At 41.7% G+C, this 27,951-nt stretch overlaps 1 protein-coding gene across 1 annotated transcript; it reads left to right on the top strand.

The window, feature by feature from the left end:
• Positions 1–4,253: 4,253 nt before the first annotated feature.
• Positions 4,254–27,951, top strand: LOC131898048 (cytochrome P450 3A25-like). The gene is made up of 13 exons (XM_059249100.1): positions 4,254–4,324; positions 5,047–5,140; positions 7,678–7,730; positions 9,001–9,100; positions 12,373–12,486; positions 12,736–12,824; positions 13,058–13,209; positions 19,383–19,510; positions 19,628–19,694; positions 21,279–21,439; positions 23,920–24,146; positions 25,738–25,900; positions 27,877–27,951. Exons 1-13 carry the CDS (start codon positions 4,254–4,256, stop codon positions 27,949–27,951), a joined length of 1,494 nt encoding a protein of 497 aa, XP_059105083.1.

Below are 27,951 nucleotides of genomic sequence, written 5' to 3'. Positions count from 1 at the left end.
TCTTCCCTGAAGTTTCTATCACTTCTGAACACCACCATACTGGAGTTCAATTCTTACTCATTAATTCCTGGAGTTCAAACTATATCCAAACTGTAGTACTGTGATTTTTAGTTAGTAATGATGGTAAATTTGTCAATGAAATGTGCTGTTTTCTGTTTTGATACAGGTTCTTCCAAATCTAGCCATTTATATTGATGTCACATCAAATGTCAATCATGAGTGACCACATCTCAAACTCTCAGAATCCAGTGGCTTCTGTGTAGGATGGTGCAGAAGGAGATTTACCTGGAGGAAGAAATAATCTCGGGGTGGTCAAGACTAGATCAGGTGCAGGACAGGAGAAGGTTGGCAGGTCAAAAGGCAATCTCCTTTTTCCTAAGAGATCACTTGGTTGCAGTTGAAAGTGGATGGAGGTAAAAGACAAGAACACAGATCTTGGCTGCTGGAGGCACTGCCACATGGGACATCTCTATGCTGATGGCCATGGAGACAGAGTGCTTGCTGTGGTGTCTGATGGCCAGTGTTTGTTTCATTCTCCAGCATGGACCAGCAGTGTGACACAGTGGTGGAGGGGCAGTTCCTTCAGTCTTCCCGGTCTCAGTATTCCTCTCCAGAAAGTGAGGTTGTTGACCAACCACACCTACCTCGTAGAGCATGTGGAAGGGTCAGCGAGTTAAGCACATTGCCATTTAAATTGGCCTTCTGCAGTGATGGCAGGCCATGGAATGTTTTCCACTGCTGACTTATTCCCTAGTATGAATTAGGGGCAAGAGGTACCACAAGTGACAGTAGAATCAACTGTGGACACCATGTTTCTAGTTTGCATGCTCCAAAAAAGAGCTAGCTTATTTCAGGCCATAGAAAATCAAACTGTGCCCTCCCAAAAAACTCTCAATCTTTTAATCCATGCAAACTTGAACTCTTATCTCTTGCAGACACAGCAAATACATCATGTAAGGTAATGTTACTGTATAACTTTTGCCCTCTGATACCCTACTTGAACTCGTCATGTGCAGTGAACATTTGTGGGGGGAATGACAAGTCTCAGGACTGGACTAGTGTCTTGTTCTCACTAGATAAAGGCAGCCATGAACCCAGTTTGCTGTTTTAGGTCCTAAGTCCAATCTAGGTCCAGTATTGATTTGGTCCGTTGTGAGGTCATTGTGGAGGGAAAGACACTGTCATCAGCATCTGTTTTGGAGATTAGATTTTTGAGGGTAAAGTTCAAATCTGTATAGATTCTATGCTATAGAAGAACCTGACAAACACCATGCTAGGTAAAACATGCCAGGTGTAAAAATCGCATGTAGTGTCTGATCTTCATGATTTGAAAGACCCAGAGTGAGTCGTTCAACAAAGACAGACACACAATGGTGGGTCAGTAATGGGAGAGAGAATAGGAAGGAATCCACAGAGTTTCAGATTAGCAGTGGTGTGTGCACGAAAGTGAGTGTGCTGAATAAATTGCACACTTAAAACTAGTGATTTTCTGCCAGACCTGGTGGCACACACCTATCCCAGCACTCTGGAGGTAGAGGCAGATGGATCTCTGTGAATTCAAGGACAGCCTAGTCATACATAATGAGTTCTAGGACAGCCAGAGCTATATAGGGAGACCCTGTCTCAAAAAACTAAAAAAAGTTTACCTTTCTGTTGCACTAATTTTATCATAATACGTTACATTTTGGGCAATAATTTCATGTTATTCATAATAGATGTTCATACCTGCATGTACTACAGTTTGGTCACACTCACCAATCATGAACCTCTCTTCTCTGTTCCACTCCACAGAGCAGCTTCCCAGCTGGTTTCCCCCCAACACACATTTCTATGTCTGTCTTTTCTGACCCACTGAGGTTCATTCAGCTCCCCTACAGGAAATTGGATGAGGGCTCATGAAACCCCTGCTGAGGACCAGGAGACATATCATCACTCTGGTGCCTACAAAGGACAGAGACGCTCCCGGGGCTGTGCCAAGCTGATGCCTCGTGCCAACTGGTTCAGGATGGAGTCTTAGCTAGAAGCATTTAATCCATAGCTTGTTATATACCCTAATATCTTTCTTATATGCAGAGATTTTAAAAACCAAACACCACTATTGTAATTTGGTAAGTGCAATTTCTCTGATTTAAATGCATACCCTCAAGTTTATGTATTAGAAACTTAGTCTAAATTTAACCCAATGAAGAGACTGAACCCTCAGGAGGGATAACGCTGTGGAGGGTCTGTTTTCATGAGTAGATTAAGGCTGGTTTTGGAGTCATGAGCCAGTTGCTGCAGGATTGGGGTCTTGAGAAAATGATGGGTTTCATCTCTTCTTTCTCTTTCATGCTCCATTGTCCTCCACACCTTTGTTATTGGGGGTTTCTGTGCATATTTTCCTACGAATCTGTGAGGTTGTCAAGGAATTGTTTAGGTATTATCCACTGTTATATCTGTAGGCCCTTGCTGAGTATTTTGTATCTGGTAGATATTGACAGGTTAGTTGAACGGGACCTATGGACCCAGTCTGACCATGTTAAACTTCCTAACTTGCTAATGCAAGATGAATTGCCTCTGTCACAGCCACTCTCACTATAAGCTCAGGATGATCAACCAGGATTTTGTTGACATGTTGTTCCTACAGGAAAGACCACAAATGGATGGATGTCATGGAAGCTGAGGGATCACTAGGCAGTATTTAGCAGCCTCTCAAATGCCCTGTCATAGACTGCAAACCAGACAGATCATTGGCCAAGATATGTACCCATCCATCCGAAAAACTATCTATCTAAGGACAATGGGTACAAAATAATCAAGCCACAGCATTCATGTCCAGAATGATGCCAAGCATATCAGCCACCAATGGTAAAGCAGTTGTCACTAAAGACAGATGCACAGAACCCCAGAATAGTAGTAGAATTTAGAGAAGAAATTGATCCATTTTGTACAGAGAAACAAAGTAATCCATAGTAGGGTGTCCTAGTCAGAGTTACTATTGCTGAGATGAAACACCATGACCAAAGAAACTTGGAAAGGAAAGGGTTTATTCAGATTACACTTCTGTACCACAGTTCATCATCAAAGGAAGTCGGGACAGGAACTCAAACAGGACAGGAACCTGGAAGCAGGAGCTAATGCAGAAGCTGTGGAGGGGTACTGCTTACTTGCTTGTTCCCCACGGCTTGCTCAACCTGCTTTCTTATAGAAGCCAGGACCACTTGGCCAGGGGTGGTCCTATCCACAATGGGCTGGACCCTCCTCCATCAAGCACTAATTAAGAAAATGCCTAATAAGCTTGCTTGCAGCCTGGTTTTATGGAGGCATTTTCTCAATTGAGGCTGCATCCTCTACAGTGACTCTAGCTTGTGTCAAGTCGACATAAATAACTAACCAGCACAAAGGGTGATTCTCCTTGTTGGGTGTGATTGGTGAGAAATGACTCCACCAGGCTCATATTTTTTTCTGAACTGTGTTTTGATGGATATTTTCAAGTCTTGAACGGTATAGAGGAACCTTATAGGAAATGGAATTTGGGGCTATGCAAATGACTCTGAAAAGTTGCTGAGAAAGGGACCAAGTTAAAATTTCTAGTACCCATGTATTCACTGGGCTGCTGGCAAATGTCTATAACCTCAGAAAGGGAGGAAGTGTGTGGTAGAAAAGGTGGTCCCCAAAGCCGTGCTTCCCAGGCAGTCTAGCTGAAATGGCAAGCTCTAGGTTCAGTAATAGAACCTGTCTAGAAATATAAGGTGGAAAGTGACAGAGGACGACACCCAATGCCAACTTGGGCATACACTGTATACACACACACACACACACACACACACACACACACACACACACACTAGAAAAGGAAGCCTTGCATTGGAGAAGATCAGTAGATACAGTTTCTCTGTGTGTTGTGAACGTGTTTTGCAATGAGAACATGCATCAAAGAGACCTGCAAATTAGAAGAAATTTAGTGCCAATGGATTTAATTGAGTTTCTGGAAGAACAAACATTCACCTGGAATATGTACTCAAAGGAGGTCAGAGTAGGATTGTGCATGAACTTTTGATAACTGTCATTGAAAAGGCCATCTCAGTTCTCCGAGTTCAGGCAGTGCAAGGGACGACTTTCTACTGGCTGCATCGCTGACTCCTCCTCCTTTCTCAGCACAAAAACACTGCAGATTGGCCTCACTGGATCTCAGCTGGGCACAGCAGGGGAGCCCTGCAAGACTCTCAGCTGGGAGGGAAACTTGGAGCCAGAACTGCTGAAGGAAAGCTGAGATGGAGCTGATCCCCAACCTTTCCATGGAAACCTGGGTGCTGCTGGCTACCAGCCTGGTGCTCCTCTACATGTGAGTAGCTGTCCAACCTTCTCCCTATCTGTAACTGGAGTTGGGGTGATACACAGGCCCCCTTTCCTTTCCTGTTGGAACATCCGAAGAGAACATGGAGGAGAAGTTGAAATCGAGGCTTTGATAGTGCAGTTCCTACTGACATTATTGCTGATCCCTTGAGCTCCTACCCTTCTGACTCCCTCCCTCTCTTACCTCATGGCTCAGAGGGTTTTGACAAGACTTGCTCCTGGGAAGATGGAGTTGGCTCCCAGTCTGCACCTAGACTAACCAACATCAATTCAGAGAACTCATAAACAATTGGCCACCACAGCCCTTCTGAGTTTGGGGAGTCCCAAGATCATGGAGGTGCTTAAACTTCTTCTCACTGTCCTTGCCTCCTTGCTTTCTTCAGCATGCACCAACGTGTGTAAGGCTTCTCCCCTGTGCACACATATGTCTATTGCTCACTCTCTCTCTCATCCCCTAACATGCTTTACACAAATTCCCATCATGCATCCTAGACATTGTAGGAGGGTCAGCATCCACTCTTCCCTCTTTTCTGTAACCCTCACCTGACACACCTTTCCTCTGAATAACTCAAGTTGTTTTTTGTCTTGCAGTATTCAGAACCATTTCTGACTCAGTGCTGTGTTTTTAGAGCAGAGGACAGCTAGCACAGATCCTGAGGGAGGGTCTCCGTTGATGGTTGCACCATGCTTAAATGTTCTATTACTTTACAGATATGGGACCTATTCTAATGGGGTTTTTAAGAAGCTTGGCATTCCTGGACCCAAACCTCTGCCTTTTTTGGGCACCATGTTGGGCTACCGAAATGTGAGTACTCTTTGAGCTTTCTTTTCTTCTTGTGGATGCGACTTCCTGTGTATCTGTGTATGGATCTGTTCCTTAGATGCAAACACCAGTCTTAGGGAGAAAGTTCTGGGGTGTCAGACCACTGGAAACTGTGTGTCCAACCAGGAGAGTGCTCGGGCTTCCCTTTAGGATTTGCTGACATATTTGCAGCTGTGGTTAGAAAGCTGTGACCACAGACATATCAGAGCCTGGTGTTCAGCATTTCACGTTCATACTGTAAGGAGCAGGAGAAGTCTGGGGTTTTCCTTAGTGGAGCCTCCAGGAAGGCACAGGTGTCCTTTGCCAGCACTCATGGAAAAGCATGCCTGGTCACAGTAGCACCACAGCAGCCTGTGTGCACTAGATCAGACTTCACACTGGGCTCAGGAGCTGTACTTATTCTCTTCCTGCTGGCCAGCTCTGCAGCATCCCTGGATCAGGATGCCTGTGTGTTGACTACAGAGAATTCCCCTTTACCAGAAACCTCTCAGGGACTCCTGTGTCCCTGCAGCTACTTCAATGGCTCCATACTGTCTTAATACCCAGGGCATTTTTGAAGGTTTGACATAATAATGGTGTTCTGCATTGGTTCTTTTCCCTTAGACAGCACCCTGAGGGACAGTCTGAGAAGGATGTGGCTGCAACTGAAACAATTTAGTGCTTGTCTCTCACCCTCAGATATCATAGGACAAAAGAATTTTTGCTTTTCTAAGTGAAGGCAGACTCCTTTATAGAATCATCCCAGGAAGGATGATTTTATCAAATCTTTAGAGACACTGAAAGTGCACTATAAATACAACAAGGACCATGAATGTTCGCTGATTCTTTATGGCTTTGGTCGGTCGGCCAAGGCTGGCATCTGGCTAGATTGTAATGAGCTCAGATGCTGAAGGCCATCAGCAGAGCCTGCGAGCCAGCTGCTCTCTGCTAGGATTTCCTTCCCCACATACTCCAGTTGCCTGTCAGAGTCCAAGTTTTACAGTTAGATGCTTACTGCAGACCTGAGATCTAAATGAGACCTCTATTGCCCCACGGCTGCCTGAGAAAGCCTTAAGGCCATTCCCCTTGAAAGGGGAACATTTTTCATAATCATCCCAGCACATTTCCCTTCCTGAATCTTCTTTTGCATTAAGTCACAGATATGATGTCATTACAGAACATTTCCTCTTTTCACCTTTGGCATTGAAAACTCAGAGCTAGTGTTTCCTTTGCTCTGTCCTGCTGTAGAAAGGGGCCTCTCACTGATTCCTGTGTTCCATCATAATTTCCCCATCATCTCCTCTCACCCTCCCATTTTCTCTCTCTTTTCTTTTTATCGCTTCTTAATTTTTTGATTTTCCTTCTTACGTTTTCTCAATTTGCATTAGTTCTTTGAGAATTTCATGCAATGCATTTTGATTGTGTTTACTCCCCACCCCAAGCTCCTCCCACATCCTTAGCCCTTCCCTACCTACCCACTTTGTGTATTTTTCTGTAACCCATGGAGTCTGATTTGTGCTTCCTACATACTCTCAGTTGTGTATATAACCACTCACTGGATTGTGGTTGATCTATCATGAGCCACACCCTTAAGGAAAACTGTTTCTCTCTTAGCAGAGGTCAATTGCCAAAAGCTCTTCAGATGCGGGGTAGGGGGCACTTCATGTCCTCCTCTCCTCTCCAGGCCAGGGTTTGTCTGGCTTGTTCTTGCTCAGATCCTGTGCACACTTTCACAACCACTGTGAGTTCATATGTGCAAATGCCCTGTTGTGTCCTTGAAAACAGTTTTTGTTGTAGTGTTTTCTGTCTCTGGCTCATGCAGTCTTTCTGCCCCTGTGCCAAGGGAAGGAGATCATTATACAGAGGAGATGTCCCATTTAGTGTAGTTTCTGAAGTGTCCTGTTCTCTGCACCTTGGCCAGCTGTGGCTCTTCTGTTTCCCCTCATTTAGATGTTGAGATGACATCCACCCTGGCCTCAACTTTTCCATTTTCTTGCTTCTTCCTGAGTGCCAGGGTTATAGTTGTGTGCCACCAAGTCTGGCTTCACTCTGTCACTTCTGTACTATAAAACGATGGGTTAACACTGAACCAGGAGATAGAAGAGTGCACACCCTGGGAGGTTTGTACACACATTCCCTTAGTTTGGATTCTTGAGGAACACTTCAGAGTGTTCTAGGATTTCAAAGACAACACACACACACACACACACACACACACACACACACACACACACGCGCGCGCGCGCACATGCACACACACACACACTCAGACAAGAAGCTGCTTGGTATTCATAAGTAAGGACAGTTCTTTCAATAGATACAACACTGAGAAAATTCAAGACCAGACTTAAACTTTCCATTCCAGACAACTCTTTTAGTCTCCCCTGTCCCTTCTGGTATCTCTAATAAGAACTTGCCTCTAATCCCTGATTAGGGACAGGAAGCCTGATTTCATAGAATTTGAGTCATTTGCACCCCAGTTAAAAAAGGATCCAGTGTACACAGGCCAATAATGGATTGAACTTTGTTTCTTTCTCCAGGGTTCGTGGAAATTTGATATAGACTGCTATAAAAAGTACGGGAAAATATGGGGGTGAGTATTCTGGAAACTTCACTGCATAGGCTTGTTGAATGAAGCACTCCACTGCATGAGGACCAGGCCTTTGGAGGTTGTCCTGCCAGGGTCTAAAACACCACAGTTGTAAATCCGAACAGCAAGAATATCATGGGGGGGTTTTTTGGGACATCCTCCAGACTGATTAATCAAGGGCTCCAAGACTCAATGTCTTTGCACCTAATGCTCAGAACCTTCTAATATGTGCTCAGAAATACATGATCATCTCAATACCAATTCAGTTTTAGTCAAACCCAGAACTTCTTTATATCAACTTAAAAGTAATGTTTGCTTTTGAAAGATACACTGGGAGATGTACATAAGTAGATTGGGAACTCATCTATATACTAAAAACATGTGGAGCAATTAAAATATTAAATTTACTAGAAAAACACATGGATATTCCCTGTATATCTAATTCTGATGACTTTGAAGAAGAGATGTGGGGTATTTGTAAACCACTGTGTTCTCCTTTGAGCCTATGTCTTCAATGGTTCCAGAGTAGCTGAGCCAATGGCACAGCCCTTCCCTGTCAGAACAGCGGGCGGTTTGGTGAGAGGTTGGAGGAGGTGTCACCGTTGTACTGTGAGACACAAGCAAGTGGAGGAGCCTCTGTCTCTGCATCTCCTCTCATTCATCCTCAGAAACCACAGGCCTGGTCACAGGGTCTGCTGAGGCCACGTGACCCGATGCCAAGTCTGTGCTGTGCTGCCCTCTGGTGGTCCCAAAGCAACTGCTCCTGCAACAGTATTAGGAACACTGAGTTCTTTGTCTCTAAGTTCCCACTGATACATTCTGTTTTGACTTTGGAATCATCGACCATTTTCTCTGGATTTTTTATATCTCTGGAGGTCAAACCTAGTGCCACACACTTGATAGACAAGGGCTCTACCACTGAGCCACACCTCCAACCCAGGTACTGAACTATTTACACAAAAGAATAGTATTGGCAATAACCATGTGAGTTTGCCTCACCTTAGCCAATGTTTCAGTGTTCATTCTCACTAAAGATGTCTTTGAAGAGCTGTTTTGTCCTAAGTGTCTCTCCCCTGTTTCAGCCACACTACCCTTCATTCAATTCCAGTGTCTTCTATGGTCAAAACTTGAAGTAGGGGTTCATGTTGCTGTGCTTTATAGAGCTGGCAGTGTGGCCTGTACAGCCTCAGGGGTAGAGTCTGGAGTCCTGGGTGTAACTCCAACTGTAGAATCCATCTTCTGAGAATCAGTCCACCCTGTTTTCCCACCTCAGGTTTTATGACGGTCGACAGCCTGTGCTGGCTATCACAGATCCAGAGATCATCAAAACAGTGCTGGTGAAAGAATGCTACTCAGTCTTCACAAACCGTCGGGTAGGTGTCCTTTTTAGGAAATATAATGATTTGTTTTCATGAAATTTTAATTTGGAAAGAATTATATGATCACAATAAAGAGCCACCACCATGCTCAGAATATTTCTTGGTTTTTGTAAATGGTAATGTCTTGCATGAGTATAAATATAATATATTCCTGCCTGTATACTAAGGTGAAATTAGCTTTGATATCATTTGGAGTTTATCCTCTGAGTGGCATTCTCTGATCCCCCCCCCTCTCTCTCTCTCTTCTCTCTCTCTCTTTCTCATCTTTCTCTCTCTCTCCCCCCTCTCTCCTCTCTCTCTCTCTCTCTCTCTCTCTCTCTCTCTCTCTCTCTCTCTGTGTTGTGTTTTGGACATTGTTACACATCCTGTTTAGTGTTGAAGCTACACAGTGAAGACACAGGACTGTCCCTTCACCATGGGACTTCCTTCTAAACATGTGGTGTGATCATGAGAAGCCTGTCCTTTCTTCTTGCCAGTGTTTGATGCATTTTATGGACGTTTTCGGAGTCAAATTTGATAATATTTTGCTTAACTTTCTTATTTTTTAATGATAATATGTAGTTTCATATTTTAGATTTACATCAATCATCTATTTGTAATTTTTTTTTGGTATGAGAAACAAAGGTCAGGTAAAGATTTCTGTTGTACCATGCATGTTCAATTGTTCCAATGCCATTTTGGGAGAAGTTGTTCCCTCCAAAACTTACCAGTCTTCTTACGCATGTGGGACACTTTCTCATCTATTTTCTTCAATCAATTGATCACAGTGTTTTCTCTCTATGGGGACCACTCCCTCTTGATGAGTGACCTCATGTAGATTAATTACTCCTACTTTTTTTTTTTTTTAGAGTTGTTCGCTTGGTTCTTGGACCTTTGCTTTTCTCTCCAAATTATGAATATCTTGTCTGAATTTAAAAGCTCAGTGTGATTTTGATAAAAATTGAAATGAATATAGGGGAAATATTGTTACTGTGTTGTGTCTTCTAATTAATGGCTAGCATGTACCTCTCTGATTTTTAATCTGCCTTTACTTGCCAAATAGACAATTTTAGGTGAAAGACCCAACACATATTTTGTTACATTTATGCTTTAAGTATTTAATTTCTAGTTATTGCTATGACATCATTTTCTCAATATTTCTCCACTTATCATTGCAATTATGTACAAATTCAATTGAATTCTGTGACGTCACTATGTCCTATGACTTTTCCAAACTCACTTCTTTATTCCCTGTATTCTGTATGCTGTTTGGTGTGCTCTGCATGGACAATGGCGGTGCCTGAAAATCAGAACACTTGTACTCATTGCTTTGCAATCTGCATGTCTTCAATTGAATTTTCTTACCTTATTGCACTAGCCGGCATTTCTAGGATAGTACTGAATAACAGTGGTGAGAGGAGCCTTCGGAACTGCTCCTGGTTGGAGGGTCCAACATTCAGGCTCTCGCTATCAAGTGTGAAGCTGGCTAAGGCTTTTGTATAAATTTTCTCTCCATCATCAATTCATTTTTGCTTGTTTTGAGACAGGGTCTTTCTCCATAGACCTGGTTGGCTCAGAAATCACTACACAGGCCAGGCTGTCCTTGAACTCACAACAATCCATTAGCCTCTGCCTTCTCAGCACTGGGACTAAAGATGTGTGCTACCATGCTTGACATCATTCCCAATTCTTAATCTTTTCTAATTGCCATAATTTAAAAAACAACAGCTCTCCAATTGATTATGCTGTTGGTAAACACATTGCAGAACTAGCCTAAGATAACAGTATCCCAAGACCATGTAATTTTTAAAAATTTTATGTGTATGGGTGCTTTGCCTGTATATAGATATATACACCACATGCATGTGTGAAGGTCAGAAGTGGGTGTCAGATATCACGGAATTACGGATGGATGTGAACTGCCATGCGGATACTGGGACCCAGACATGGGTCCTCTGCAAGAGCAACAAGTGCTCTTAGCCTCTGAGCCATCTCTCTATCTCCTGGTTCTAAGGCCAGTTGAGTCCATTTCTACTATAAACAGCCTTGAAGAATGCTGTAGGACTTTTCTTTTCTACTCCCTTGGAAGAATTGTTAAGTCCAGCTTCAGTGGGGTTCAGGTCCCAAAGAGGAAGGGGACTGAATTCACATCGGAGGATTCAGCAGCTCTCTCTCTCTCTCTCTCTCTCTCTCTCTCTCTCTCTCTCTCTCTCTCTCTCTCTCTCTCTCCCAACCAGAGATATTCTTTATTTATATAGCATATTGACTACATTAGGCATTTAGCTAACATCAGAGCCCCAGATTTCTTTTTTATCTCCTCATTAAATGTTCAACATGGAAAAGCAAAATACAAAACAGACGGTCTTCCTGAAACATCTTCGGACAGCATCTGTCAAATCAGGAAGTTACAAATTCAGGGTCTGCAAAACATAGGACCTTTTATTCTTACACTCTGTGTCTAGGCTGTCTGTTCACAGTAGCAATATGTTAGACAGTCTGAAATTATTTTTACCTTAACCAAGTTATGTATAGAAGTATGAGATGTTTTCTAAAACGCAAGCTTTAGAAAACATCCCATAATAATCATTTAACTGTCTGAATTGCAACATTTTTTGTTGTCTTCAGTTTTATAGTAGGGGCCTGTTGCTTTCATATGTTCCTAGAAAGGAAGATTCTGGTATCTCAGTTTTTTTTCCATCAACCCACACCATTCCTGTTCCTTCTGTGTAAGCTCTAGTGTAGGGCAATGGATACACTTGTGACATCTTGTATTCAGAGTCAAGGAAGAAATTTCTCAGAATCTACCCTATTGGTACCACAGTCTTTGGTCCACAAGGAAGACTATTTCTTCTGTGACTCTTATGGCAAGACTGCTGCCTTCAAAGTTTTCTCTCTGGAACATGCATATATTTCCCCAGGGGCTGCAAAAGCAGAAAACTCCCCATTATGTAAACAACTGCTTCTAAAAGCTACCACAACACCCTCTGCCTGAGAACTTGAGCCGCCCCTTATGCTACAGCCTGCTCCAAACAACACTTTTTGCCTTGCAAGAGGGGTTTCCATTTAAGAAGAGATTTTAAAGGAAAGATTTGAAGCCATGCTCTGATGATAGGTGACACTCATGATTATATAGGTTGTGAAGTGATTTCAATGAATCATAAGTGGGCGTGCCACTTAGGATCAGTAACTATCTGTTAAACAAATGATGTTTGTTTGATATATTTTCTGTGGCTGTGGACATATACATAACTTCTGCAACATAAATTGGCTTTCAATTTGAACTCTAGGCTTTTGGTCCAGCGGGACTTATGAAAAAGGCCATCACCGTATCTGAGGATGAAGAATGGAAGAGACTTCGAACACTGCTGTCTCCAACTTTCACCAGTGGAAAACTCAAGGAGGTGATGAGGGAGAGAGCATTTACTTAATGCAATGAATCTGGGGACAGGTAGAAAACAAGCCCACAGTCCCTTTCCAAGGGTTGGTCCTCTGAGTTACAATTCCTATAAGATGATCTTCTGTCTTCATGCCCAGAGGACCCTTTATAAAATCCACTGTAACATCCCACTCATTGCTTCATGTGGGGATGATTTTTCTTTCTGGAACCTGAGTCTCCTCATTTAGCTACAGACGTTGTGCTTTGTGCTTAGATGTTCCCCATCATTGGACAGTATGGAGACACACTGGTGAAAAACTTGAGACGAGAAGAAGAGAGAGGGAAGCCTGTCACCATAAAAGAGTAAGTGGTGGTGCAGTTGACGGGACTGTAAGTACCTTAGTGTCCCTTCAACTCTAGGAAAGGGACATCTGCAAACCAACACCAGGTAAAGGCCCCATGTGTGAGTGTGATAGGAGCCTAGACCCCACTGACGATCCAGCATGTGATTCTGACTGTGTGGCTTCCTGCCTGGGTAGCTTGGAACTATGAGATGCCTCAGATGCAGACATTGATTCTCATGTCTCTCTTCTTAGTATCCTTGGAGCTTATAGCATGGATGTGATCACTGGCACATCATTTGGAGTGAATATCGATTCCCTCAACAACCCAGAGGATCCCTTTGTGCAGAAAGCCAAGAAGATAATAACAAGTCTGGATTTTCTTAATCCATTTCTTCTCTCTGTATGTAAGTATCTACTTTTTTTTTCTTACTCCCTCACATAGTATCATCAAAATAATATCATTCATCATTACTGAAATACAATTCATATATAAAAATATTTACTTGCTTACAACGTGTAATTCAATTTTTGCTCATACAAGGCAATGTATATCCATCACCATTGTCAAGCCATGGAATATTTTATCCAAGAAAATCTGTACCATTTCTTTCTCACCTTCCATTCCTCATTGCCATAAGAAACACCAGTTCACTGTTCTGTAGATCTGCCAATTCCCAGGTTTGCCATAGAAATACAATATAAATATGTCATGGAATACATAGGATTTAGTGAGTAGCCTCTTTCAGTTAACATAATATATTCAACAGAACCATTTGTTGCCACTCTCATGTTCTGTAGACAAAACAAATTCCATGCCATCTGATGGTCCTTCAAATTGTTTTCAGATTTGGGATGTTGCAAATAAGCTGTCATGGATATTGACAACTGAGAGTATGATTGAATATTTGTTTTCATGTTTTCTGGGTAGGCACTTGGGGGGAGATTAGTGAATTACATAGGACTTCCATGTTTGACTTACTGAGCAACTGAGTTTTTTCTTTGATAGATGCAGCATTTTATTTTTGGGTTAGGAGTTCATGAGGACTCCCATTCAAAACTTGGTGTTGTTGTTATTTCATGATATTCACTCCAGATGCCCTAGTGGACATTCAATAGTATAGCAGCATGAGTGTTGGGTTGTGCTTTTTCCAAGTGATAATTATATTTCCCCACTTGGGAGATGTTCTTGTCTTAGATTAATATCTGTTCAACTGTTGCTCCTTCATAGCTAAATTGTTTCTGTGCTTTCCATTGAGTTGTAAGACTGATGTGTGTCATGAATAACAGTTACTTATATATAGTTGGCATATTTTCTCTATTTTGAGATGTCTTTTAATGTTTTTTATGGGATCCTTTGAAGTACACATTTTTAAAACTGTATGATGTACAATTTCATAATGTGCTGTGTTTTAATCTATAAGTCACATGGTCAGAGCTGAGGTTATGAACATTTAACTTCCCCCCAGTTTCATCTTAATTGGGCCTTACATTCTTTAAACTTTTTTTTTTGATACAGGGTCATGTAGCCCTGTGTGGAGGCCCACAAAGGTTTCCTAGTGAGATCTGAGCTTGCTTTATCCAGCAGGGCTACATTAGAGGATTTCTTGACCATATGCATGGTTACTAGGTGATTGGAAGGGTCTACAGAGCTAGGTGAAGGTCTTTGCTCCACCCCTTGGCATTCCTATAAATAGCCCTTTAGAAGAGACAGAAGAGGCCAGTGGGTAAGGGGGTAAGGATCAAGGCTATCCTTTGTTTCTATCTGTTTCTCTCCCCTCTATCCATCTATCTAAATATTTCTCACTTCACCTTCCTCAAGAGCACCCTGGAGGAAAAATGTGGGAGATGGTCTCCCTCAGATAGTACAAGGAACAGGGACCAGGGACTTGATGAAAGGAAGGGGAGGGTCCTGCCGGAAGTTTGGACCTGTCTGGTTATGTTGAAAAATTAAGGCGAGGGTATTCTATTTTCAGGAGTAAAAGTAAGGTAGCTGAAAGAAATGCCCAAGTGAGGCTGCAGCAAGTATCTCTCTATTGAGATTTCTTTCTTTTTTCTCTCTTTTAATTTCTAGCTAAAAAATTAAGGAAAAAATGTAAGGTAGAATGTAGGAATATAGTGTAGAAAAAAATTAGAGCAAAGCCAGGCAGTGGTGGTGGAAGCCCTTAAGCTCAGCAGTCACAGACAGAGCCAGGCAGATTTCTGTGAGTCTGAGTCCATCCTGGTCTACAGAGCAAGATTGAGGACAGGCACCAAAACTACACAGAGAAACCTTGTCTTGAAAAACCAAAAAAAAAAAAAAAAAAAAAAAAAGGAAAGAAAAGAAAGAAGGAAAAAATATAAGGTAGGATATAGGAATATGGTATAAGAAAAAACTTAGGATAAAATAAGCAACAAGACAGAGATACTACATCCTTGATTTTTCCAGCTGTGGGACTATGAATGCAAACTCCTGGAGGAATCAGAGTTATGAAAAAAATACTATGAGAAAAATGGGCAGAAAAAGATTCCTGTGGAAGCTTTTGGACTGTATACAGCTTAAATCTGAGTCCTGAGTGGCAAAGGAAAGAATTTTCCCTAAGATAGATGTGGATGAAATAAAAACAATTCACTCCACTGATAGCGTTACTGTATGAAAACATCATACCATCAGAATTAGTTTCCTCTTGGCCATGAAGCCAAAGTTTAGGGAACAGAAGTCTTGGAAAAAACTTAGTAATATTTCTCTCAAAAACTTTAAGCTTTCTTGTGAAAAACTTAGTAATCTCTCTCTAAAAAACTGGAAGATTTTTGAGTCTTTCCTTCTCAGATTTTTTCTCTTTCTTTAAGGGCAAAAATTTAACTCATTTGGAAATAACATCTATCAGTATGGGAAAATCACCTGTAATTGCTCTAGAAAAAAAAACTCCAAAACAAAACAGAAAACCTCTTTGAACAGGGCAAATCCTCTCTGCTAGTCCTATCTCCCATTCAAGCTGGTATTAGGAAAACAGAAGACACTTTAGACACTAGCAAGAATCCTCTGCAGCTACAGCCTAGCAAGAGACACCAAGGAAAGTGCAGGGGGAGAGCTGATCAGGGACAACATCCCCCCCCCAGAGTGGAACAGCATCTGAGGAGAAGATTGTGGCGTGAATGTAGCAGGTGAGGCATTGAAGCCTCCCTGCAATGAGGGAGACAAGTTCTAAGTTCTAGCACTAATGACAGCATGAGAAAAGCTGAGAGTAAATTTGGCCATATAAACAAGTCCATCAGGAATGGGGAGAGTTGCCTGCTCAACTGCAAGCTCCAAGTTGGTAGGTGAGGCTACACAGCACCCACAGCTGCCAAAGAAGCTCTTTCTTTTCTTTTTTCTATCAGGGAAAAAAACTTTCTAAAAAAAAGCTCTTTTTTCAAGTATTCTCATTCCTTTTCCCTGACCTAGTGAGGCTGAGGTTTTTGCTTCTGGCTACAAATGCCTGTCTGAGTGCACAGGGACAGGCATAACACACTCTGGAATCAGTATCAGGTAAAAAAACTCTGATTAGAGAGGTACACCTGTCAAATGATAATGCAGGGGTCCTAATGTTAGCTTAGGGCAGCCAAAAACCTCCTGGGATAAGAGCAAAAATTTGACTTTGGTTTCAGCATGAATACAGAATGTGTGAATGGATGTTTTCTCCCAGACCCAGAAAGGCAGCATGGGATATGTAGTTCATTCATAATAGCCTGACAATGTAGTGAGAGACAGCTTGGGAAATGTAGTCCATAATGTAATTTGTAACAGGATGATGATATACAGAAAAGCAGTTTGGTAAATGAAGTCTGTGACAGACATGCCAGTACTACATGGTCCAAAAACTGTGTTTTTCTCCGTGTGGTTTTTTTTTCAGCTCAAAATGCACTGTTTTTCCCAAACAATGTTAGAAAGCTTAGCCTTCCCTACTGAGAAGTAGAAACAGGTGAACCACTTGCTTGTCAGGAGGCAATTAAAATGTTAATACAGTTTGTCAACAAACCACTTTAAAACATCATGATAATCTTAAAAAAAAGCTTTTAAAAATTAAGAAGAGGGAATTTTACCCTCAGTCAAGCTTAGAACCACTGATAAATTAGGCTCTGACTTCAAACACTCAAGAAAACTTTCAGAATAATATCAAAGCTGACTATAAACTCTGAGCTTTAGAAATGATTTGCATACTTTCTGTCTTGTTAATAGTTCAGTTAAGAAATCTCTTCTAGATGTTTGCTAATAGAGTTTGATTTTAAATATAAGTATGGGTAAATAGTTCTTTTAAGAAATCTCTTCTAGATATGTGCTAAAGTTTGTAAAATAGTCCTATAGAGTTTCCCTTTTGAATACAAGTTTGTAAAAAGTGCAAATGTTGAATGTAAGTATTTAAAAGTGTAAATGTTGACTATAAGTTTGTAGAAAGTATATATGTATAGTCATGTTCATACTAGAATTGTCTTTATTACACTCCATCAATATCTGTCTAGACAAATTAGGTAACATTAATATTTAAAGGAATATGTTTTTTCTTCAGATATATTTGAACACTTTTTATGATAGCCAAAATACAATTTTATGGTCTTAGTGGCCCCTGGAAAACTTAAGTGAAGGTGTCATTATTAGGGGAGCTTTTCTGTCTTCTTCCTAAAAGTTTCCACTCTTCTTCTGTTTCTGTTTAGAAAGAGGTAGGCCTCCCACAATTGAGTTAGTTTGTACAGAAATTCTCCTGCTACTTAAACATCTAAAAGTGTCTTTATAATTAGCATGGGTTTTTGTATACTTGAGTGGATACTTTGAAGTGATTTGAAATGATTGCTTTCTCCTGGGAATCAAAACAGTCTCTTGAAAATTTTATTGAACATCTGTTAGAAGAGAGTTTTGATTTAGAAAAGGGATTGGTGCAGCTAAGACTGCTGTAATCACCTTAGACCCATTCTAAAAAAGGATATTCCATCTTTATTATACTCTACTCCTTTACTGGGAGGTGGATGTTTGCAAGCTCAGCAGGGACCTGAGTCACAGCTGAGTTAGGCTCTGTACCCACTCCTGTCAGAAGCTGGTAGTCAAAGACAGGCAACTTTCTTCTTGATAGCTTCCAACAATAGGCAGAGTATGCTTGATGGAAAGTATTTATTCATGACAGGTAAGGAAACTAATCAAGAAGGATGACCTAAGACAGGCACAGTCTATCTGAGGGGTCTGGGAGGCCCTTTATTATATCTAGAAGAGGGAATTGTGGAGGCCCACAAAGATTTCCTAGTGAGATCTGAGTTTGCTTTATCCAGCAGGGCTGCATTAGAGGATTGCTTGACCATGTGCATGGTTACCAGGTGATTAGAAGGGTCTACACTTGGCTGAGCTAGGTGGTAGTCTTTGCTCCTCCCCTTGGCATTCCTATTAATAACCCATTAGTAGAGACACAAGGGACCAGTGGAGAAGAATCCAGGCCCTCCTGAGGCTATTCTTTGTTTCTATCAGTTTCTCTTCCCTCTGTCCTTCTATCTAAATATTTCTCACTTCACTCTCCTCAAGAGTACCCTGGGGGAAAATGTGGGAGTTGATCCCCCATAGCCCTGTTTGTTCTGGAACTTTCTATATAGAGCAGCTGTCCTTGACCTCACAGAGATCCACCTGACTCTATCTCAAGAATGCTGAGATTAAAGGGTTGTGCTTACCACACCCATCTTAGATCTAGATCTTTGACCCACTTTTCGTTAAAATGTATGCACTGTTATCAAATTTATGCCCATTGAAGAGTAGGTACAAAGAATGTAAACACTGGAAGGTAAGGAGGAACATCATCTTATGGACATGCATGGCTCCTACACTCTCACACTCACAGCAGTTACACTAGATCAAGCCAACCATTATTCCCTCCATAGATATGGGAGATGCTCTCTAGGTTCCACCTCTTTCTGAAGAATGTTTGGCAGTTGATAGCTGCTAAGGAAGAGAGAATCATTCTTCTTTGATGATGTGGCCACTGGTCAATTTCCCATGCTTCAGTGCATGGCCATGGGGCCAAGAGGACAGCACTTCAGTCTTATTAAACAACAACATAAATTTGTGAAAGGGATATCTTGAGGGGGATACTGGAGAAGCTGGAGAAAAATATAGGGAGTGGAATGAATATGTTATTTCATTGCATATATGAAGCGATCAAACAATAACAAATATTTCTTCCTATATTATTTTTAAAATTTTGTTTATTTTTAATTGTGTGTATATATGTGCATGTACATGTGAGTACCATGCCTCTGGAGTCCAGTAGAGGGAGGTGATCCCTTAGAGCTGGAGTTGCAGTTATGAACCATTCAATGCCAAGTACTGGGCATCCAAATTGGATCTCCCATAAGCAGCAAATGCTCTTAACCACTTAGCTGTTTCTCTAGCCTGTATCTTGAGTGTTTTACATCTTGATGTATTATAAATAGATAACTATTTGTTAACATCACTTTGGTACTTCCTTTGAGTGGAATTGAAATACAAATGGATCTTGGAACTTTGCTGAAATACTATTTGATTTCTAATAAGTGAATAAGAATTCAGTGCAGATTTTCTTTACACTTTCTCTTCTTTTCTCTGTAGTTATGTTTCCATTCCTTACTCCACTATATGAGATGCTAAGTATCTCTATTTTCCCAAACCGGCTAATGGATTTTTTCTGTGAATTTGTAAAGAAGACGAAGCAAAATCATCTTGAAACAAATCAGAAGGTAAAATGTGGTGTTGTGTCAGAATGCTCATCATTTGATCATGTATCAGGCTGTGAACATGTCGGTTGTACCCTTTCTCTAATTGTCCATTGTGGACATTTCTCTTTCTGCTTCCAGACCCGAGTGGATTTTCTTCAGCTGATGATAAACACTCAGAACTCCAAAGGCAAAGAGTCCCTGAAAGGTAACCCAGGATGCTTCACCATGTTTGGATCAAGAAGCCCAGAGAGGAGGGTGTCAGGACATGTGCATGGGAGGGTGGTCCAGAATGGAAACTTCTGCCAAATTTCAGAAAGACAAGCAATGGATGATACCTTTAATATCCACAGGAGTTTTCTAGAAGTACACTGGGGTAAAGGGACCAGAGCCTGTAGGGCAGCCACAGAGAAGCATTTCATGCCAGAAGTCCTCAGTGGTGCTGGGTCATCTGTCAGAGCAGAGACTGATTCTCAGTCCTTTTCAATCCCAATGATTCTGGATCTCTGCCTGGTAATTTGCACCTAGACCCTAATCAGGAAGCACACTGTCCAGCAGTCAGGATGGTCTCTGGGAGTGAGTGGTGGAATAGTGTTCAATAACTTCATCTGTAATTTATTCTGCTCTATATAAATAGCATCTGGGAAACTATATACCCTGCTCTTCTTCATTCTTCAAGCCCCTGGTTTTATAACATGCTCCATGCTAGCTTTGTGACAGACTATTATTACTGCTATAGCCACAGAATGACCTTAAACTTCTCATATTTATTCCATATTTCTAGTCATTATCTATCACAGGAAGGGTTTTCAAGCCTTACTATTTGCTGTATAAAATATCATTCAAAAATATATTCATTTGTGTCCAGCAGTGTGATCTTTTGCATTCCCTGTTACTTTCTTCTTATGATTAGTTAGTTTGCATTTCAAATTGTCAGGCATGTCCACTTGGGGCCTCTTTATATGGCCTCATGAAGCCTTCCATCATCTGTTCTTTCATTTCGATTGCTACAAGAGACTTTAATTTTAGAGTGTTTTCTGGTCAAAGCAGAGCTTAGGGGAAGTACAGAGACTCCCTATACATTTTTGTGTACACTCCTCCACCAGAATGAAGTGTTTGCAGGACAGACACTCAACCATTTCCCACCTGTTTTGTCTCCCATTTACTAATATTAAGGTATTTGTCCTAGTCCCTCCTGCTGTTACTGTGACCAAATACCCGAGGAAACACCTTAAGGAGAGGTTTATTCTAACCCACAGTTTAGTGGTTCAGTCCATCATGGCTGGGAAGTCCTGGTACAGCAGCAGGAGGCTGCTGGTCACATGGCATTAGTAGTCAGGAAGCAGAGAGCTGAATGCTGCTGCCTATCTCTCAATCTTCTTTTGCTCAGTAAGGGACCCAAGGCCATGGAATGTCCCACCCACATTTAAGATGGGTCTTCCTACATCAAGCAACTTAATCCCTCAAAAAAAGGCCCAGTCTTGTCTCCTAGGTAATCATAGTTCCTCTCAAGTTGTCAGTCTATATTAACCCCTATATTTCTTTTATGTTTATAAGTATGTATGAGGACAATGTGTGGTGGGTGGAATTACACATTTGTGGTGGTGAGTCTGTTCTAACAGGACAGATAGGCCACAGGTAGGCACCAGAGTGGAATTCAGTCCCAAGGACGCTGGACTGTCTTTCTCTGTTCGTTCCTGGACAGCTGGGAGCACCATTTGAATTTCTTTTCATCTCAACTATGATGTCCTGCTTTGATCTTTTTTTATCCACAATGTTCATTTCCTTTTAGCTCTGTCTGATATGGAGATCACAGCCCAATCAGTTGTTTTCATTTTTGCTGGCTATGAAGCCACAAGCACGTCCATTTCCTTCGTGATGTATCAACTGGCCACCCACCCTGCTGTGCAGAAGAAACTTCAGGACGAGATTGACAGAGCTCTGCCCAATAAGGTGAGTGGGTGGTACCCAGAGAGGGAAGGCAGAGGTAAAGGATTCACAAGAACATGTCTCATCACATGCAATGAGAATTTTTACAAAGAGCCATGCAATGGTTCTTCCACCAGCAAGAGTCTAAAAGAGAAACAAAGGGAGGGACATAGGAGATGAATGCAATTTGTAAAAACACACAATCTCTTTTTAAAAGATTTTTATTATACATGTATATATTTAGTGTTCTGCCTGCATGTATGCCTGTAGGCCAGAAAAGGGTAACAGATCTCATTATAGATGGTTGTGAGCCACCATGTGGTTGCTGGTGATTGAAATCAGGACCTCTGGATGAGCAGCCAGTGCTCTTAAACTCTGAACCATCTCTCCAGTCAAGAAATACATGATCTCTACTACAGTGCTGGCTCTGGTGTATTTGTTTTCTACCGTGACAATAAGTAAGTAATAAGTAAAACACAGAAAACCAGTGTGACACATAAGGGTAAACATCAGTCACTCAGGTGTTAGACAGTTATCTCTGCTGATGTCCTCGGGTGCTGTCTGTGCTATCTGTGGTGCTAGGCTGGCCTTCACTGGTCACAGCAGGCTGGCCTGACACTACTCTCAATGGCTCTACTGTCCAGTCAGATAGTATAGTGTGTGTGTGTGTGTGTGTGTGTGTGTGTGTGTGTGTGTGTGTGAATTAGGGGAGTTTTTTCTTTCCTATGGTTTATAATGGCATTGATAGTGTATCAGACTACTTCCTGTCTGAAGCCCTGAGTCCAGTTAGCATCACTCTTGTAATTTGAGTGTCAGTGCCCTCTGCTGACCAGAGCTGGCATTACAGGCAGTGTGCTGGACAGATCCCTCAGGGAGTCTCCAAGTCCAACCCTCTTGGGTGGCTAATGGAGACCTGGTCAGGACAATCAATGGTGGGGATACCTTTCAGTGAGCACTTTACTTCCTCAGCCTCCAGCCACATGTACTTTAAGCTCCTAAGTATCTAATCCTGACTCTTTCTATAACTGTCGCTCAGGTAATCTCTTGCCCTAGGGTTGTGGCACATTCAGTTCAGCCTTCCTGTCCTGTGATCGGTCCCAATTCTCTGCCTCCCTGAGCAGTTCAGTTTCCGAGGGAAGGTTCTGTGTGAAGTCGTCAACTGGCTTCTCCATTCTGAATCATCCAGAGTGAGAGCGAGATTCCTCTTCACGGTTGCAGGAATTCAGTTTCCAATGCAAGGTTCTGTATAAAGATGTCAGCTGGCATCTCCATTCTGAGTCATCCAGAGTGACAGTGGGATTCCTCTTCACAGTTGCAGGAGTCAGCCCCCATCTCAGCACACTCCTCATTGGTTTGAAGTCTGTGGAGGCTGTGGGGGTGTCCTGGAGGGAGGACTCCCTGCCCCTTTCACCAGAGCCTCTTGGTTGTTTTGGAGGGGCTTTGCCTTCCCCTTACCCTGGAACTGGGGAGCAGGGCATCCAGATCCATCTTCAGTTTGGTTTCTTTTCTGTGAATCATCCATTTTTCCACCATGCGTTTTCATGTCCTATTACTTCCTTTGTGTTTCTGAAGCTCTTCCTCTCTCCTTGACAAAGATTGTGTTTTGTTTCTTGTTTTCCTGTTGCTCTGACTCTTCTTCACACACAGAGGCAGTTTCTAGTGTGGGTCTTTCCAGAAGTCTCCATTGTAACTTTCTTTCCAACTAACTACACCTGCTACCTCACAGGGAGTTAACAAGCAGGAGTTGCCTAGTATGAGAAGCTGGGGACACAGCTCAATCATACAATGCTTGTTTTGTGAGGACCTGAGTTTGAATCCCAGAACCCATGTGGGGGAAAGGTATAATTGGAGCACTGAGGAGGCAGAGACAGTGTGAGCCTGTCTTCTCCTGGAGCTCACTGGTCAGCCAACCCAGCCTGCTTGATGAGTGTCAGGCCACTGAAAACCTGTTTCAAAAACATATATAAAGTGGACTCCCAGAGGAATGACACCCAAGGTTGGACTCTGGCTTCCACATACAGGTTAGTGCACAGCAGTTGTCCACATTCCATGAATATGCACACACACACTCATGCAAAACCAGAACAATCTAAAAAGCCTGATGTGGACCAAGAGTGGGGAGTAGTTCCTTGCAATGGTGTTGTTTCCTTGGTGTAGACTGGTCTATGCAGATGAGACCTTGACACCAGTGCACTTTGTCTGAGTGTAACTGTCATATTGGTCATATGTGATCACATGGGAAAGAAATCAAATCACCACAATGAGGAGGAGGAGGGGATCTGGACAGGGGAATGTCCCAAATGGCTCCTCTGCTAAAATGTATACTTTACATCCTAATGGGCCATAATCAGGATAAAGGTCATCATAGGTGCAGAATGATTTATTAAGGTTAAGATCTACTAATGGAGGTTAGCCCTTGGAGCCTCTGACATGCAATAGCACTAGAAACTGAACTGAAATTGGAGTCCAAACCTCATCTGGAGACACCTGTTTCTTCTTCCCAGGCACCTGTCACCTATGATGCCCTGATGAACATGGAATACCTGGACATGGTAGTGAATGAAACTCTCAGATTGTACCCGGCTGCTAACAGGCTAGAAAGGATCTCAAAGAAAGATGTGGAAATCAATGGCGTGTTCATTCCCAAAGGAACTCTAGTTATGGTACCAACCTATCCTCTCCATCGGGATCCTGAGTACTGGCCAGAGCCTGAGGAATTCTGCCCTGAAAGGTACAGAGGCCTTGGGTAGTAGTCCCCACTAGGAATCAGGCAAATTAAACTTATTATGCTGCCTACTGGAAATTGCATATATGTGATTTTGTATCATTTGAATCTATATGTCTTTTGGGAATTAAACCTTTTAAAATTACAAAGTGATGATTCTTGATGCTGCATAAACATACAAGAAAAAAGTATTCATGGCCATTCAGAGTCCCAAAATGTTCACCTTAGCTCCATTAATAGTGAAATATGTCCTCAAGGATTTATTTGTATGTGCGTAAAGGTTTTGCAAAAGCTAGTATATTTTACTTGTATTATAAATCACTAATTACTTAAACACTAACCTATTGTGGAATATTACTTTAACTATATTAAGGTGTGTTGCATTTGTTTATATTGGATTTGTTTAATGACTTAAAGAAGTGTTACATTTGTTTATGCTGCATTTGTTTAACGATGTGAAGATGTGTTGCTTTGCCTGCCTAAAGCACCTGATCGGTCTAATAAAAAGCTGAACGGCCAATAACTAGGCAAAAGAGGGATAAGCGGGGCTGGTGGGCAGAGATAATAAGTAGGAGGAGGAATCTTGGCTGGGGGAGAGGGGAGAAAGAGAGAAGAGAGAAAGAGAAGAGAGGCAGATGCTTGGATCCAGCCAGCCAGGCAGCTGCCAGCCAGTCAATCATGGAAGAAGTCATGGAAAAGTAGGACATACAGAATGAAAGCAAGGTAAAAAGCTCCAAAGCAAAATGTAGATGAAGAGAAACAGGTTAAATTATTTATAAGAGCTAGTGGGACAAACATAAGGCCAAGCATTTATAACTAAAAATCAGCCTCTCTGTCATGATTTGGGAGCTGATTAGCAGTCTAAAGAAAGCCTGCTACACTAACCTATATACTACATTTTGTCATATACGTATATGTTTTATTTGGTGACTAGGTAGTAGTTGATGTAAGTGATATCTAAATTTACATATGTAGGATTTTTCTTCTTTTTTCATGTGTTCTGTACTGGTTCCTAAATTTACCATTAGCTTAAAGAACTTTTCCCATTGTCTGTTTGGTTGGAAACTGCCTGCTTAAAGGTTGAGACAGTAGCATACTTTTCACTCTAATTCTGACTTGTCTTTCAGAATGGAAACATATACCCTGGACAGAATTTTGTTATTTAAAGATACATTTCTTCTCTATAAGCATTCAGCTCAGCTCAGCTCAACATCAGAGGCTTCTCTCTTTAAGGGACATGGCATTAGCTTACAATTTTTTTAATTTTTATTCTTTTTTATGTGTATGGGTGTTTTTCTGTATGTATCTGCATCACATGTGTACCTGGTGCCTCAAAAGGCCACCAGAGGTTGTCAGGTACCTGTGCTGGTCATGAAATCCAGACCCTCTGAAGAAGAAGCCAGTGCTCTTAACTGCTGAGCCATCTCTTCAGCCCCTGATTTACAATTTTTATAGTGAGATATCCACAGCATGAGTTCAGTTGCAAGTCCACAAATGTAAGCTGCACCATCCTGGTTGAGGGTGTCAGAACTCCAAACATGGTGCTCTTGGGTCTTTGTGTTCCATAGCCTCGTTTGCATCCCCACTCTGTCTCCAGGTTCAGCAAGGAGAACAAGGGCAGCATCAATCCTTATGTTTACCTGCCCTTCGGGAACGGACCCAGGAACTGCCTTGGCATGAGGTTTGCCCTCATCAGCATGAAACTCGCTGTCGTCAGAGTCCTGCAGAACTTCACCCTCCAGCCTTGTGAGGAAACACAGGTGAGGCAGGAAACTCTCTCTATAAATCGTATTTAATTGGGAGTTTTTTGTTTTTTAATTTAGAGTTTCACCTACAGAAAAGGGGAAATTGGTCATTCATCATATTATGCTGCTTTGTATGGAAGACAGGATTTGACCTGTAAGCTTAAGGATCTTCCATTCTGAGCTGCAAGTCTGTGTCTGGATCAAACAGAAACAGAGAAATTATTTACGGTTCATGCAGATCAGCACAACATGATTAAGTATAGTGTCTTTGAAATCAAGTCCAGGTTTAAATTGTGTGACTAACTGGAGATGGGGAAACTGTTACACATACTCATAGCTCAAAATTATCACCTTGCCATGGTTTGTGAATGGAGGGCTTCCTCGCACTAGCTCTGCTTTTAACTTTATTACTTTAAAAACTCACTGTGCCTAGTAGCCTCAGATACATGAAAATGATTTACCCAGAGCATGGCTTTAAAAGATCCATTTCGGCTGCAGTGAACACTGATTTCAGACACTACTATAGCACATAAAGAACTTCAACCCTTCAGGACCATCCTGATCATTTGATCTCACATTTTCATAACTGTGCTACATGAAGACTTCTTTTATGTTCTCTGAAGTCTGTTTTCTATTGTTTGCCCTCTTCATTCTGGCCTTATTCTTCAAATTGAAGTAGGTGACTAAGCCATTCAAACGAGCTGTCTGGCCATGGCCCACCTACTCCTCTGCTCTAGTGATGTCTGCAGCCTCTTTTCATCACGAAGGCAATGCACCCAGTTTTGTTCTCTGCACGGAAGAATTATGTCTTTGAAATTCACCTTGTTTTTGTTTACTTACTCTACCAAGACTGCTTTCCTGGGATGACTGCAAATATCCTAAATACATTTTAAGGACTATTTTACAACTGTTCTGGAGTTCTTAAATACACATTTAACCTATTTTTATATTTAAAATTTACTCATGTAAGTATACATGGGCATATAGGTCTATCTTTCTGTGAGTGTATCTCTGGAGAGAATAGATACATGCTGTTAAAACACAAACAATACACTTAGAGGAGTTGATATGTTGCCCCCTCCTCAAACTTAAAGGTCAATTGTTTTTACTTCCAAATAAAGCAATGAATGACAAGGCTAATTTCTAGTCCTGTATGTAGTTACTCAGCTCCTCTCATCAGCTGTCCTTTCTTCGTGGCTGTTAGTAAAGAGGTCATCATCCTCTCATTTGTCACCCAGGGCAGCTGAGTAGCTGTCCTGTCTATACAGTGGTTCAGAAAGATGGAGAGACAAAGACTTTAATCTTGAAAGCTTTCCATAAGCTGACATTCTTCAGTTTCCTTGATAACTGTTTCCCCACCATCCACGGAGACCAGATTACTCTCTTGGCGGGTTCTCTTCTCCCATAAGGCTGAAGAGACTGAGGTAAAATGGTTGATGGAAAAACTGTATGACTCAGAAGTTCCCCATTCACACTACCCTCAGGGGCTAAGAGGAGATGTTAGGAAACATCACAAGTTCTTGCCCGCCATTTAACTGGACAGGCACAACTGGCCTGAGAAGTTGAGTTGTACCCACAGAGCTGCACTGGCTGACATCTGTTCAGGATTACCTTCTATGTGTCAACAAATGTAAATTTACCTTTATACTGCCTATCAAAAACAGCCTTCCACATACTTAAAATGTGATCCAGAATTTTAAAACTCAGCCCCTTCACTTAAATTTGAATAAATGAAGAACATGGGTAGACATATTCTTCCCCCTGAGGTTCTACATACAGTAATTACTCCAAAATGACTTTATTGCATGAACAGTAGACTTGGGTGTTTTCACTACCCAATCCTAATGAAGATGTATATATAAAGAATTCCAGAGATGAAGCCAAAGGGTTTTGTGTATATAAAGTACCACTGTCCTGAATGGGTTTGTTCTGCTTTGCTGTGATTGCTGGCTCATTCATTGCTTCTCAATGTGCTTCTTCAACTACCACAGATACCCTTGAAGTTAAGCAAGCGAACAATTTTTCAACCAGAAAAACCCATCATCCTGAAAGTTGTGACAAGGTGA

Source organism: Peromyscus eremicus, chromosome 23, assembly GCF_949786415.1.
Source record: "Peromyscus eremicus chromosome 23, PerEre_H2_v1, whole genome shotgun sequence".
Classification (NCBI taxonomy): Eukaryota; Metazoa; Chordata; class Mammalia; order Rodentia; family Cricetidae; genus Peromyscus; species Peromyscus eremicus.
This window is presented reverse-complemented; position numbering and strand designations above follow the sequence as displayed.